At 36.2% G+C, this 15,817-nt stretch overlaps 2 protein-coding genes across 7 annotated transcripts in view; one reads left to right on the top strand and one right to left on the bottom strand.

Annotated features, from left to right (window-relative positions):
• Positions 1 to 720: 720 nt before the first annotated feature.
• On the bottom strand, positions 721 to 7,494 carry LOC306903371 (butyrophilin-like protein 9). Of its 5 annotated transcripts, XR_013787547.1 has the most exons (6): positions 7,276 to 7,494; positions 6,969 to 7,006; positions 6,422 to 6,769; positions 5,855 to 6,130; positions 5,221 to 5,434; positions 3,773 to 4,298 (listed from the first exon to the last, which is right to left on the bottom strand). XR_013787547.1 is itself a non-coding variant. In XM_079472481.1 (5 exons), the coding sequence occupies exons 2-5, from the start codon at positions 6,988 to 6,990 to the stop codon at positions 4,135 to 4,137; spliced, it is 810 nt and encodes a 269-aa protein (XP_079328607.1). In that variant the 5' UTR covers positions 6,991 to 7,006; positions 7,276 to 7,473; the 3' UTR covers positions 2,598 to 4,134. The 5 variants fall into 5 exon arrangements, 3 of the variants coding, with proteins under 3 accessions (XP_079328606.1, XP_079328607.1, XP_079328608.1); XM_079472481.1 differs by lacking the exon at positions 5,221 to 5,434 and having other exon boundaries at positions 2,598 to 4,298; positions 7,276 to 7,473; XM_079472482.1 differs by lacking the exons at positions 5,221 to 5,434; positions 6,969 to 7,006 and adding an exon at positions 4,655 to 4,777 and having other exon boundaries at positions 3,458 to 4,298.
• Positions 7,495 to 10,026: 2,532 nt separating this feature from the next.
• Positions 10,027 to 15,817, top strand: part of brf1a (BRF1 general transcription factor IIIB subunit a) — a 31,324-nt gene continuing 25,533 nt past the window's right edge. For both annotated transcript variants that reach the window (XM_079473507.1, XM_079473506.1), the window contains exons 1-4: positions 10,027 to 10,476; positions 11,355 to 11,567; positions 12,808 to 12,888; positions 14,553 to 14,726. In XM_079473507.1, the coding sequence (XP_079329633.1) occupies positions 11,390 to 11,567; positions 12,808 to 12,888; positions 14,553 to 14,726 (433 nt within the window). In that variant the 5' untranslated portion in view covers positions 10,027 to 10,476; positions 11,355 to 11,389. The remainder of the gene's footprint in view (positions 10,477 to 11,354; positions 11,568 to 12,807; positions 12,889 to 14,552; positions 14,727 to 15,817) is intronic.

Below are 15,817 nucleotides of genomic sequence, written 5' to 3'. Positions count from 1 at the left end.
AAAGCGACTTACAAGTAGTTTTTTATACAGTGGCACATTACTGCAGAGCAATCAGGGGTAAGGTGCCTTGCTCAAGGGCCCTTCAGCCATGACCTGCATTTTATAACAAGTTGAACTATTCCTGTTCTGTGTTTTACTCTTTTTTTTGTGTTTTTCGTTTTTCCCATGTAAAGCTGCTTTGGAACAATGCAAATTGTGAAAAGCGCTGTATAAATAAAATTGAAAAAGATTTTTCTGTTATTTATTTTTAGACAAATCTTTCGAAAAATACTAAAGAAGAAAACTTTTCTGTTAAAACCATTTGACATCCAACCATTTATCTTTTATGAATAAGTACCAGTTCTGTCTCATTTTATAGGTACACTGGGACTTTAAGAACCACCTTCTCAACCAAATTTGAGGCATTTGATCCTATGCTGAAGGTCATTGTTTTTCTTTGTACTGAAAGTGTGACTAACAAAAAGGTCTGTTAGAATCTATATCCAATTAAATGGAAATATTAATCGTATTCACTTTGTATAAGCCTAGTGAATACTGGTCGAGAGTAAGTTGTTTGATGTAGTACCTTTAACACAGTAAAATGTAATGTTTATTTTAGAAAGGAGTGAGTACATAAATGGCATGGGAGTATTTGTTGTCATAAGAATAGTTTACCTGTCAGTGCAAAAAGGTAGACGTGTCGTGAATGTGGATGAAGAACCAATTGCAGGCAGCGTTGGTGAAGGGGTTAACACACAGACTTTAATAAACAAGAACAAAAACACCCTCGATGGGGGAAAACACTACCTAGACTAACTACAAAAAACTGAAAACAAATACTTCCCACAAGGGGGCAAACATAAACAACTAGAACTTAAAACAAAGAACTTGGAACCAAACATATAATCTGCAAGACCATGACAGGAAACAAGTACAGGAACATGTACAACGAACGAGCACAAGACAATAGACAAGAGGGCATTTTATAGGGAGACTAACAAAGGAGATAACAATGGGCAGGTGTGGGTACTGAAACACTCAGGGAAGGTTAACGAGACAGAAGGGCGGGAAACACTGACGAGACACGAGAAAGCACATGGCAAATCAAAATCAAAACAAAGCCATGTCTTTCTCACACAAAACCTAAGGCTATGCCATGACTCCGCTGCAAGACCAACAATAAACATGACATGATGGCGGAATAAGGCGTGTAAATTGCACCATAAAAAATACCGAAGGAAGGAATTCAACAATGACTTCATTGATTCTTCAGAAGATTTGAGTTCTGCCAGTTAACTGAAACTCTTACCATTGAACTGTGATATCATATGGGCTGAAGATTGACAGCTTTTGTTGTTTGACTGTTGATAAAAGACACTTTTGAGAAACTTAATGACAACATTTCTTCATTTTTATTTTCTAACCAAGAAAATATATCTATATATTTATTTTCAATTTAAGCCTGTAATAAGACATTGAGAAAAACAGCTCAATCCATACAATAATTTCTGCTATTACTGCTCTGTGTGTTTATGTAAAGTTGAGAAACACGATCTACTCTTTAAACTAAAGAGGCCAGAGGAAAAATACTGTTTAACTTTCTCTTTCTTTCTTCCTTTCTTCCTTCCTTTTAAAAAAGTTTCTTCAAATGTTTAAGGTTCTTCAGAGAACAATTGAAAATGCAAATAATTAAAATGACTCTTCCACGACATTGTGAAGCAGTTAAAAGTCATTCAACTAGTCTGGTTAGAAGACCTTGTTTGATTTGTAACGACTTCAAACATTGTCTTTCTTGTCTGTAAACTGATATTTAATACACTCTGAACCCTTAACCTAAAATGTTTTAATTGGTTGAATGAAAACCTATGAAAACCTTTTTTCAGTGTACATATTGGGATACTTGAATCGACTGAGACATCACCTGTTGAATAAGATAATCAAAACATATTTGTCTGAAATAACATACATCTTATGAAATGCATCACTAAATCTTTTTGAGAATTTAGTTTCTGCTCTACCGGAAAGTCAAGAGATTTTCTAAAAGAGATGGGACAAGTTCACTCTCCCATGTTCACCCGACAATTCAACACTGCATTGCTTTGGTGTTACAAAATTTCATACATGTCTGTGCATGAGTCTCTTTTTTTTTCAGGCAAGGCTGAAAGTGGAAGTTGCCGTTTTATGAATAGTACACGTATTCTGTTTGTTCCTGTGATGTTTTCCTGTGATGATTAAAAAACAAGCGAATCCAGCCTACATATTAACCCAAAGATGTATACTGCACTGCACTCTTATTAGATAGTCAATACAGCATAATTTTATGTTCGCTTGGACCTGTTTGATATGGCAGAATTAAAATCTTACTGCTGATATATACACTCAAAAAATGTATTTGAAAACTGAAAATTCCTCTCAAGCAGTCATGTTAAATTAAATTGTTTATATTAAGTAAACTCAACAATAGGTCCAATAGTCAACAATGTTAGGTTGCAGTCAAACTACATTTTTAGTATAAATAACAGTTAACTGACGTTAATTCAGTTACTTGCTTTCTTTATATACTGTGAACAAGGATGGGTAGTAAAACAACAGCAGCAACAGTTCATTTTTTTGAGTGTATAGTGACTTTATAGAGAAGATTCAAATCCGACTGAAACAGAACTGGTTCTGTTTAGTTTATTCTCATAACTGTTTTTCCATGACATTTACATTTAGTCACTTAGCAGACGCCTTTATCCAAAGCGACTTACACAGAGTTCGGGGAGCAATAAGCGATAATGACACACATAAAAATGTGGTTTTGTGTTAGGGAATTTATAGTTCAAATGAAAGTACATTTCTTTGAACTATATCACTCAAAAGTATGTGTAAATTATTCACACATTGTTTGTGTTATACTATATAACAAAGAATATTTTTTTATTGGTTTTGGGTTAAATAAATCACTCTCCCGTACCTTCTCTGGATCTGTTCCACATTAGTGGAATGATCTACCTGCTTCTACAAGGTCAGCAGACTCTGTTGCCATCTTTAAAAAACTCCTAAAAACACATTTCTTCCGTCAACACATCTCTGATTGATTTATCCTAATTCTTTTCCCTTTCCTTCTTAAAAAAAATAAATCTAACCTCACTATTCTTAGCTTTGTATACTGTGCTAGGCTAAAAGCGTCTGCCAAATGACTAAATGTAAATAAATAAAAGACAAAACATGTTTAAACTAACACAAAATGTGTTAGAGCAACAGAGAGATGTGTCTAGTTAAGGACACCACATTTTGTGTATTGTCCAAGAAAATAAAACCGATTGTGTATTTAAGGTGTGGAAAGAAATTGACCATAAACATTTCACTGTCTACTAAACATATGTTCTGGCAATAGAAGAGCAGATGAGCCATCTGTTGTCTCAACATGCATTTGCCATCATAAATCTAGGTTGATGAATTTTTTATGGTCCATGATGCATGAAACTACGTAGGTTAATGAATTAAAGCTGCCTCCTGCAGACTTTATTGCTAAAATACGAGACATAACAGTACAAACACACTTATCTAGTCCAGAGGATTAAGTGTACTGTGTTTGGAGTTTTACCGTGGTTCGTGGTTGCTGTCAACTGACAACATGATGTATTTGATCATGTAGAAGATCACTGTTTAGTCTGAATCGTTTTACTGTAGTTGTATTACTTCTTCAGTCATTATATGTGAAGCAAGCTGAAGTTAAGTGAACTATCCACATAGTGGTACATGGTAAAAATGTTATAAAAGAAATAAAAAATGTAAGGACAGGGCAGTTGACATTCATGAAACTTTTAAATAAATATTATAAAGGATGATTTCATTAAAACATACAAACAAAGTGAAATGTAAAATTGCATATATCGACTTTTAGTTGTCATGAGCTGCTCAGTCTATTTGAAGTAAATGTGTGCTTTTAGCATCCTCACCCATAAAAAATATTTAAAAAAGGCACAGCAGGTAATAATGGCATTAAACACTTACACACACCCACTTTTACAATTCCATTCTAAAGGTGTTTTTTTTAATTACATGCTCAAACCTGAGAATGATTAACTACATTCTCTATGAAGTTTTGTATTCTTGATAAAGGAGGAGAAGGGTGGAGTGAAAGCAAAAAAGCCCTCACTACATAACTCACTAAAAGGAAGGATGTACAAGAGCGTGGCCATTCGTTGCAGGGGAAGATCTCTGCATTTTCCATCTCCGCAACGTTAATATAATGATGCATATAAACAACATAATACACAACATGGCAAGTATGATAACTGCAACAGGTGCTTGATTTGTGGCAGTGACCTCATCTGAAACACAAAAAGACATTTAGATAGAGTTTAGAAAATGCTGCTGTTGAAGTCACATTTGGGTAGATTTTAAAACAGAAACTGTTACTACATTCAGTCGCATCACTATAAAAAGTTGCAAAGCATAAACAGGCATTTCTAACCTCCACCGACAGATTTAAACTAATGAAATGCAAGGGAAAAGGCAACTACTGTATGTTATTGATGTCTTCACTTTTACTCAAATAGTAAAAACATGTATTAAACATGTATGCATTTTAATAACAATAAAAGGCATGTTTGAATATGGTTGAAACCAAAGGGATAGTTAACCCAAAAATTACCCAATAATAAAAATTCTGTCATCATTTACTCACCCTCTTGTCATTTTAAACCTGTATGACTTTTTCAGAACACAAAAAATATATTATGAACAATTTTGTTAACTGGTCCAGCCCTGTTTGTTTGGCTACTTTCTTGAAAATATCCTCTTTTGTGTTCTGCGGAAGACAGAAAGTCATAAAGGTTCGAAATGACAAGAGGGTGAGTAAATGATGACAGAATTTTTATTTTTGTTTGAACTATGACCCGTTTATTTACTTTAGCAAATGCTTTCATTAAAAAATAAATAAGCAAACTAACCCTCTCTTTTTCTCTCAACAGGTAGTGGTCTAGCTTTTGTTGGAACTAGTCACTTTGTATTAGCACCTATTGTATTATTGCTCTTGTATGACATATCGCTTATTGCTCCCTGAACTCTCTTCTATGTAAGTCGCTTTGAATAAAAACGTCAGCTAAATGCAAATGTATTAGCCAATATTAAACCACAATGCCACAGTGCCATCAGTGATCTTCTAAGCCATGGTTAATAATTTACACTTTTATGTATCCCATTAACAGTAAGAATATCTGGTGCAATAGCATGGAATTCAGAATCACTCACTGTTTAACAGGGCTAGTTGATTCCCCTGGGATCAAACCCACGACCTTGGCATTGGTACTGCCATGCTCTTACCATGCTCTTAGGGGTCATAATCAGTGAACAAAAAAGGCATTTCGAGAAAGGTCTCAGTAGTTCTTGTGTCCATACAATGGAAACCAATGGGGGCCAATGTTGTTTGTTTACAAACATTCTTCAAAATATCTTATTTTGTGTTCTGCAGAATAAAGGCATACAAATTTGAAATAACATGAGTGAGTAAGGGATTAAAAAATATTTAGGGTGAACAAAAATTGTTTTCATCATTTGGCCTTTTAAATTGGAAATGAGAACTGCCTGGTTACTAACAAAAAAATGACACAAACTGTCGGATATGTACTTTCATTAATACACAACTGCTGAAGTTTAGTCATACACAATAATCAATAGAGGCATTGTTTCTTCTTTCTAAACATTATCTTTTGCCAAGTACAGCATAATAACCAAACTGTAAGCAAATACAGATAATACCTGTTAATCAAGAAAATTGGATTTCCAACCTTTCAAACACACAGAACAATGTCATTCTGTAAAACTGTTAAGAATGAAAGATGATCTGTTAATAGGACATTCAGTACAGAGAAAAAATGCACTTTACCACAGATGAGGATCACAAGCCTCTCCAGGTTCTGGTTGAGGAGGTGGTTCTTCAGTGTAAATGTAATATTAACCATTGGCCTCTTGGCTACATAGCTGCTCTTTATGAAATACAGTCCATCTTCTGTCTGCTCGATGAGCTCCAGGTGATGCGTGAGATTTTCACCCTGGTTACCCAGCCAGTTCACCTCAGGTTTGGGGAATCCTTCCGTCTCAAACTTCACTATGATTGCTGAGGAGTTTATATGGATGCCTAACCTGGGCTCAGAATATAGAGCTGAAAAAGACAAGTAAATCTGGTCATGTAAGATTGTGTGCATTTATTAAGATTATATATTATCAGGACTCTGCATCAGCTACATACATTTTACGTTTTTTGATGACTGTTAATCATGATTTCGCCAAAAACAGCACTGTACTTATAAAACGTGAAGAACTAATAATGGCTAATCATATGCAGGGAAATGCAGGGAAAATACAAAAGTAAGACAAGGTTATTTTTGGTAGAGGATAAGGAGGATTGTACAACACTATTTCCATGTTTTTGCTGTGTTCTTCATGAACATACCTCCATAAGTCAACTGTACCAAGGCTCTTGCGCTTCCCTGTGAATTAGTCACTATGCACATGTACCCGCCTGTATCCTTTGGGCTGACATTTGATATTTGTATAGAGGCATTTCCTTTAGCAAGCTCTGATTTATACAGGAAGGTCCGGCTGCGGTATACCGGGCTCTGCCAATCCAACTGGTCCTTTTGATAATAGAAACTGTGGACGACCTGTACATCCTCCTGCCGTTGCCAGGTAACCACCAAGTTTGAGATGTCGGGATCTGGTGTGAACCTACAGCCAAGTATAGCTGGACGACCCCGAATGGCCTTCAGTTGTTTATCTGGGACAATCACCTCAAAGGGGGCTAGAATTAGATGTTTTCAAAATATCAAGAGTTACTTGTTTCAGATTTTTAAGACCTTTGAATAGAAACACACAAAGGTTTTCTAAAGGGTGTAGAATTTTGTTGCATTGTATTGTGGTGACACAGGTTTTAGTCTCCTGTAATTGCATCCAGGAAGGACTGGCACTGTAAAAATAATATTTTGGCTTTTTTCATGTACCTTTAATCTCCTTTAATTTCATCCAGGAAGGACTGGCACTTAAAAAAAATATTTTGTCATTTAAATCTTCACGTCTGTTAGTGGCATACACAAAATAATGCTTTATTTGCTCGCCCATGTTTTTTAAAATCAAGCTCCTATATACACATGATCCTTCTTTTAAATCTGACATTATCTGCTGTAAAAAATTCTATCAATTTTATGTATCAGAGATCACATTTATGTTGTTTTCTCATTTAAAACACTAAACTTAATAAAAAGTTGGAAGAACTATCACACAATCAATTATGTCAAAAATATGACTTACCCACTAGATCAGCAACCACGAAAGGAAAGAGCCAGATCATTTTCCCAGTGAATTCAGGAGCATGGTTTAAATAATAAAACAATTCATAGGTAGGTCAATCCGGCATATTGCACGTCCTGTTATTTATAGAACTGACAACATTTAATTAATAACATTAAAAATGGAGCTGCCATTGCACTTCTATTAACTGTACTCTGTACTGGCAAAAAACTATGCTCTGCTCACAGGCATGCGTGGCACCGCCCATGCACTATGGGATCAGATTTGTTTCATTATTCTGAATAAATAGTATCGCACATATTTATTGCACAGTGGGGATAACATTTAACTGTTCAACTGTTCATGGGGTAAACTTGTCCTATGTTTGGCAGTTGAGAGATTTTGCGAGCCCTTTTACTCGCTCACTCTGGATGAGTAAAGTTCTTGCAGTGATAAAATTGAGGTTCTGTAAATTTGCACCAAACAATTTGTTTTTTTATATAGTCCTATATTTAACCAACTGGTTGGGATACCTTGGTTCTTCTCATTCTTCAATGTTCTGCATTTACCAATAAAAAGTACTTATTTTGATTTAAATTTATATCTTTATCATTTAAAAACCAGCAATGTATGCTATATATTATAACCCTATTTGTCACTAAATATAGAAGAAATGCGGTAACAACATAGCGAAGTGCGCTACTGAACTATAAAAAAACTAAAATCACAGAAAGGAAAATACCTTCAGGTGACAGCGCTATGTTCCCGACTGCATTACAGTTGGCTACATTACAACGCACGGACAGGTCACTGGCATTGTAAACCAAAATCAACCGATCCCGTCATCCAGGGACACACCTTCCGCATATTTTCCGATATCTCTGTATGAAAAGGGCTTTACTGAAATGCCCAGTCACATCCAGTGCCTTTTCTGCATCTGTATGGAAAACTCATTCATTTGTACAATTAGCTTCAATTAATTTCTATTTGGCAATTTTATATTTTGCATCATACTTTTTTCATCCAAGAGAAAAGTTGTGTTGCCTCCATTGCGTTCTAAATGCCCCCGTTGTTTTTTATTTGCCATGAAATAATGGAAATAAACAGTATTTTAAAGCTGTCCTATATGTAATTTAAAAGGCAGCAATATATACATAATTATAACCCAACAATAATTATTTATTTGGCACCAGGTAAAATGGAGATGCTTATCGTATAACACGCTACTGAAAGCACTACCACAACCATTATTATTTACTACAGTAAGATGATTATCTGCAGTTGTAGCCTATACCAATATTAACTATGGTAAGGTTCGAAAACACAAATTTTATAGGCCTACATCATTTACTTTTTGGGTTGAATTTGAGAAAATATTGTGTGTACAAAAATATTGTGTCATAGTACAAGAATCGACATCCTTTGTCATGGCAGAGAGTTAGACCGTAAACCGAACATTCAGCCATAGCAGCAGAGATCATTCGGGAATGGCATAAACCGAGATGACTGATGAAATTAATTTTAATTTTGAATTATGAAATACATAGAAATTCACAATACTGATGATTTCCCCAAACGTTAATTCTGCCATCTCATACTGGTAGTACACCGACAGCTGCAGTGCGCATTGCAAACTCTGCGCAACAGATTATACTTGATCGAATGCCAAAATCTTAATTTAGCCCTTTGGTACATAAACACAATTAAACGGCTGGCAGGCAAACCAAATCAGTCCCGACTGCCTTGTCAACAGGATTTTCTGCTCCAGTCCGTGCACGCTGTTATCAAGTCCTAAACGTTTAAATACAGCATATATGAAACAATACGGACAATTAACATATATAAACACAAGCAATCATTACATAGTATAAAGAAGAGGCCATTATCATTTAGTATATCATACATTTTAGATCACCACTAGTCGCCGTGTTAGCTCTCTGAATCTTAGTGCAGAGCAAAAGGTGATTGGCTGAAGTTAGAATGTGGCCTATTGGACAACAAAAACGGTTAACCGATTGGCTTGCGTAGATAGTGGGCGGGGTCCACCTATTTGTGGATTATGCGCACGGTTTGATGTAAGAAATGTTTCAAAATCCACAAATGCACAGAGAGCCATCCACAAATGTGTGCACTGATTCACAAATGCGTGCAGCGATTCACAAATGCACAGAAAGCGATTCACAAATGCACAGAATGCGATTCACAAATGTGCAGATAGCAATCCACAAATGTGAAGAAAACGATCTACAAATAAATATCATTAAAATACATTTGTAAATCATTTTTATTTGCAAATCTCATTGTATTTATTTGCATTTATTTTTGTTGAACGTCTAACATACATTTATGGTTCGCTTTTTATGCATATGTGGATTTAAAAAATGTTTGTGAAACTCTCTTTATTTGAGAATCGTAGTTTATTTATTCAGAATAATGAAACAAATCTGACCCCATACCAGCTAATGCGTTGGTGCAAAAGGGGTCCGTACACCATGATAAAAACAAAGTGTTTTGTAGCCCCTATTAACTATTATACTTTATTCAATAGTTTATTGTTTTGATAAATATCAAATTGAAAAATACAATATGACAAAATGTTTTATGGGTAAGAAATACATTATATCTTCCGAAAAGATTAAAGCTTACTAAGAAATCAGTATAACATTTAACATCCAAAATAAAAACACTGAAACATTTACACTTATGAATATAATATTTAGCATTATTATTATGTTACGTCCAAAGATGTCTGTTAATGGGCTTGATCAAGTCGAACAAGCGGGTCTGCGTCGTTGAGCAGCATTTCCGGTCATACCATAGCGCTGTTAAAGGGAGGGCTGTTGTAAACTCAGGCTCTTAAGTCACCGAGCGAAAACATTTCATACGTATATTATTAGTTATACTATAATAACATTAATTAAAACATTAAGCAGCGACATTGTTTCCAATGCGGCACCGTTATTCTGAAATCATTAACTCCCCCTCCGGTGTCACGTTGGTAAAATCCGTATGGCATGCTGAAGTACACATGTGCTGTTTTTGATAACAGGAGGAATCTCGAAATCTGCCGGCTTGTCATGTAAAACAACACATCACATCTTTTTGGGTGCATCGTAAAAGTTAGTCATAAACACCGTATAACGTCTAAGAATAAAGTACAAACGGTTGTTATTTCGCCAAACAAGAACAGAAAGGCCCGTTTAACGGCTCAGACGCCGGCAGGTAAGTCTACGCTTGTTTATCTTCCAGCTAGCCACGTTACGTTTTCTTTGTAATCTGTATAACGAATTTGGCAGACATCCGCGCAGATTTGTATCTTTATTCAAAGGATGAAAAGAAAGTGCAGAGTTGGTTGTGATGTAAACACAATCGCCACGTAACAAACGGACTCCAGTTATTGACCGCACAGAGGTGATAAGAAGACAACAGCTTGTTTCAGATGTTATATGTCGTGTCAATCTAGAAGATCTGATCTGTTTAATAAACGTCCTATCAGAATCGGTACCTGTGGGGTTTGCAACGTGGGCATGTTGGACGTGTTACGCACTTTCGGTCCTGTAAGAGGCGCTGTTGCCCTACTTTTATATAAAATGAAATAATGAGTTCATAACAGTGGTACTTAATGATAAAGAGTTTCCAGTAACATGCTGAATGTGGAGCGGGTCTCTACTACTCTATTTTGTCGTATGCCATAAACCGTATAGCAAAACGGTCAACACGTGTCCAAAATACCATTGTATTTTTTTCTTTTTTTGGCCTTTTTGCATGCTATTATGGATAATACAGTGGAGAGTGAGACAGGAAAGTATGGGATGAGAGAGAGGGAATAAAGATGGGGAAAGGACCACGAGCCGGGATTCGAACTCAGGTCTTGGCTCCGACACCATGGGGTTCTGGTCGATGTTAGTAAATTTGCTTGTTTGCAAAGGTTGAGTTATAAAACAAAAAACAAGGCAATATTAGTGCAATTGGATAGTTTTTATCATTGTTAAATCAGTTTTCACCATCGCCGTGAGTTTTGCAATTAGAAGAACAGTCTTGGTTAACCTGAGCTAAATGCGTAACTGGATGTCCTCTCATGTGTTTTTGCATGCTTTCAGAGAACATTCCTTGCGTTAACGGATAAGTCGAGACCATGGGGAGGTGTAAGAACTGTGGGGGCACAGAAATTGATGTGGACCAGGCAAAGGGAGTTGCTGTTTGCATGGGCTGCGGCTCTGTGCTGGAGGACAACATCATCGTTTCTGAGGTGTCTTTTGTGGAGAACAGTGGTGGAGGCTCGTCTGCTGTCGGGCAGTTTGTCTCTGGCGACTGTGAGTAGCTGTTTATTTGCATCACATAAAATGAGAAATGATTTTGATTTCTTAATTGTTTAAGGGGTGGTTTTCCAGACAGGGATCGGCTTAAGTCAGGACTAGGTGTGTGAGACAACACAAAAGCAATGATGTATTTTAAGATATGGCAGTGCAAGTTGTTTTCGCTTTGGACAGCTCTAGCATTTATTTTAGTCTAGGACTAGTCTAATCCCTGTCCGGGAAACCGCCCCTAAATATTTTATATGGGGATTAATTACTTTGATCTTGGAAAAAGTTGGCTAACTTTTTTATAATGATGTTCCTGAAAGGCTCATAATAAAGAAGCAGATGAATTACTTACACTAAAGTACAAATGTACTGTATTTGTGGAGTTGTCTCAAATCCTCTGAGCCTGGAACAACCTCTTTCAACAGTGTTCTTTTTTTTGGAAAGGCATGGTTTCTAGTCAATACAGAATGTGGATTAAGTTCAGCAACTTAAATACATATTTTAGGAAGAAAGTTTACACAAAAATTTAAGTTCTTACATAATTTCCTCACCCTTATGTCTTTGCCTACCTGTATTATTTTATTTTTCCTGCAGAACATATAAGAGATTTTGAAGAATGTAGTAGCCAAACAACATTGGCCCTCTTGACTTCAACTCACTGAACACAAAATCATTAACCATTTTTAATAAAATCTTCTTTTGTGTTCCACAGAAGACAAAAAGTCATAATCAGGTTTTGAATGAAGCCTGAATGAATATATGATGACAGAATTTTAATTTTGGGCTGAACTATCCCTTTAACTACAGTACTGTTTTTAACCACCAGAGGGCTGTCGAGTTCTTAATGTAGTTTATGGTGGTAAGTGGTAGTTAAAAATAAAATGACAACTTTTAGAGGCAATGGAAAATTAGTACTACAGTGTATGGTCTTGTTATATCTGCTCTATCAGTGTTCATCAGTGTTCAAAAAAGAACATTACAGTAAGGATTTAATGTGAGTCAAATAAATATTATCTGACTCGGTGATCACCAATTAAGCCGTGGTCAGACTTGACTTTGAGCATGCGAAGAACGTTCGGGTGGTGGTACGAAAATTCCTGTCTGTTGCATTTGCATGCGTATGAATGGAACTCGAGTCAAGTGGGACCTCTATTTAAGGCTTACAAAACCATATACACGTCAAATTCACATTTGGCACATTGAATTTGTTTACAACTCAGTATTAATTTAGTGTTTGTTTGTGTTTCAGCGGCTGGAAATGCGCCATCATTGGGAACAAACTTCCATGCTGGAGTGGGGAGGGAGTCCAGAGCTGCCACGCTGCTGAATGGTGAGGGGTGCATATGATCTAAACTTTCTGATTCACTTAAGGATCATCATAGAGCTGCCACGTTAAATTATGCCTTTTCCTACATCACTTCATGTCACAGTTTATGCATCTCATAAGAACATGCCCAGGCCAGTGGTTCTCAAACTGGGTGCCCCAATATGCATCCAGGGGGCCACAGATGTTGTTGCATGTTTTGAAATATAGAAATTTGTTATTGATTTTATGCAATCAATATGTATAACACACTCTCCTACACTCCATCAAGAACTCTGTGTTCAGCGAGCCAGCGTCGTCTTGTAGTGCCTTCCCAAAAGGGCAGTAAATTGCTTTCCCACACATTCTCCTTTACAACTCCTTGCTGGTGGAACATTCTTCCTAACTCAGTCCGGTCAACCACATCTCTCACAACATTAAAAAAACTACTTAAAACCCATCTCTTCTGTGAATACTTGACAGACAAAAAAACACAACTAACTCTTTCTCTCCACAGGTATTGGTCTGGCTTTTGTTGAAACTAGTAACTTTGTATTAGCACCTATTAAGTCACTTTGGATAAGAGCGTCTGCTACATGACAAAATGTAAATGTATAAAAAAATGAAGATCACCAACCAAAATAATTTATGTTCCAACATGTTTTTGGTTTAATTAAAATTCTAAGTTTAAAATTATAGGTCTTTATTTGGGGTGCCGCAAAGCGATACAAACTTCACAAAGGTTGCCCTACAATGAAAAAGTTTGAGAACCACTGGCCTAGGCTAAAGGGTCAGCCTAAAATTAAATATTTCATATATTTAAGTATAAAGCCAGTAAGGGGGTCAAAATTATTACTGATTATGTCAGAAGAATCATTGATTATGTAGTTTTAGATGTGGCAATCAATTCTGTATTGTAATTTATTTCAGTAAATTGCATGATTGCCAAGCATTCCAAAGTATTGGCCTAAAAAAAGACAAATTATTGAGAAAAAGACAGTATGTGTAATGTAAGTAAAGTGTGTGTGTTAAAAGCAGATGGTTGTTTTTAAGAGGATTTTCTCACTATTAAACTTGAGGAGTCAGAAGGTGCTTTTGTGTAGTACAGATGAATCAGTTTAGTCAGACAAACGTATGTTCTGTGTGTGCTGTGGTCTGGGAAAATGAAGAGGTCACTTTATTGTGTGTGGGAATGTATGTGTGTGGTTAACAGCCTTATGTCGGCATCAAGATTTATACTATCTGTGTGTGGTGACAGAACAAAAGAGTCTCTGTGAGTACTGACCTGTTTTCTGCTTAAAGATGCTTCCCCCCATTGTGAAAGCCTTGTGTATGCCAATGTGGCAGGTTCACTACAGCAGGTGCCGATATAGAAAATAGAACAGATACTATCATATATTTATTATGAGAAACTCTTATTAACCTTTATATATAAGTAAACAACATTTTATTTTATAAAGAAAGAGTTAAGTATAAGCTATTTTAATCAAATTATATATATATCAATGCAGAGTGCTTTAAATATCCTTGTTGGTTTGACATTTTATAAATGCTTTTCTTGGCTTCTTTGTATGAATCTTCCAGTCACTAGTGTGCTCCAAGGGTCTGACCTTGAGTTTTCTCCATGAAAATGAAAACACACATAATGTAACACAAAATGACTAACTGCTTTTTCAATTTGTTTTGTTTAGCCAAACGCCAGATAAACCACCTTGGTCATCAGCTCCAAATGAACCAGCACTGTCTGGACACAGCGCTCAACTTTTATAAAATGGCACTCAGCAGACATTTGACAACAGGCCGCAGATCGGCTCATGTCATTGCCGCCTGCCTCTACCTCGTCTGCCGTACAGAGGGCACACCTCGTATCCTTAGATCCATAAGGTTTGTCCATGAAAATGTGTAAGAAAATATAAATAAATATATTATGTGACTTCAAAGAAAATCCTTACCCCCGTAGTTTTAACAGTTAACATTTTAAAGAATGATTTTACTGCAGATAAGGCTTTTTCTGAGACAAGATGCAATGTTCAACTCTTGGTAGTGGACCAAGGCACTTGACATAGAATTGAAAATTAAAAGGCTTGATTACATCATGGATTACAGAGATTTAAGATCAGTGATGTATTACAGCGAAAAAGCCTTCATCAAAATTAATATAAATGATTGTCTGAATAAACTGTTTAAATTTAGTCTATGGTTTATAATTTCAGAATGAAATCTGCAATGTTAGGTCATGTGGCAACACTGCAGTTTACTATTGACATTTTTATTCATATGTAATGTTTTACTATGTTTGTTCATATACTAAGTTTCTATCTTGTACACTGTAAATCTTGATTTATCATTTGGCCTTTTTTAGTTGAGGATACAGCTTTTAATTGGCATAATTTTTAATGCTAATTTGAAAAGATGTGTTCCGGGAGAGAATTTGAGTAGAGATAGAGATACTTTGCCCTGAGTCATAACTGAGTCAGATGGCATTAGATGAATAGGAAATGAATAGGTTACAGAAAAAGAAAAGTTAACGAGAAGGGGTCCTCTGTGGGGGTTGAAGGAAGGGTGAGTCAGTCATCTTGAGATCGTCTCCTTATGCACATACGTCTGCATTCCACGCCTCACACAGCGACTGATGCTTGGTCACAAAGCATTGCTTCTCCCGTGTGTGAACACTCATGCTTATTTTTTGAAATGATCAACCTAGACTCACACTCAGTTCAACACTGGTTGCTATCTTTAGCGTGTATGTTTATTGAGTTATCAGCATCCTGTTTAGCCTTTTATGTCTGAGACTGTAGCATGTTTAAATTAGGCTTTTCCGTGGTGTTTAAAAAAGAGCCAGGAAAGGCAGGGCGTGTCTCTCAGGAGGCTACATTAGGCCAGGGTTGAACCTTAATGCAGACGTGCGTTGTCCACCGGAACACTCTGCATTGGTTTGTTATGGCTTGAGTTGTAT

The sequence above is a fragment of the Barbatula barbatula genome (genome assembly GCF_947034865.1).
Source record: "Barbatula barbatula genome assembly, chromosome: 14".
Lineage (NCBI taxonomy): Eukaryota > Metazoa > Chordata > Actinopteri > Cypriniformes > Nemacheilidae > Barbatula > Barbatula barbatula.
The sequence above is the reverse complement of the archived record's forward strand: the minus strand, read 5'-3'. Positions and strand labels throughout refer to the sequence as shown.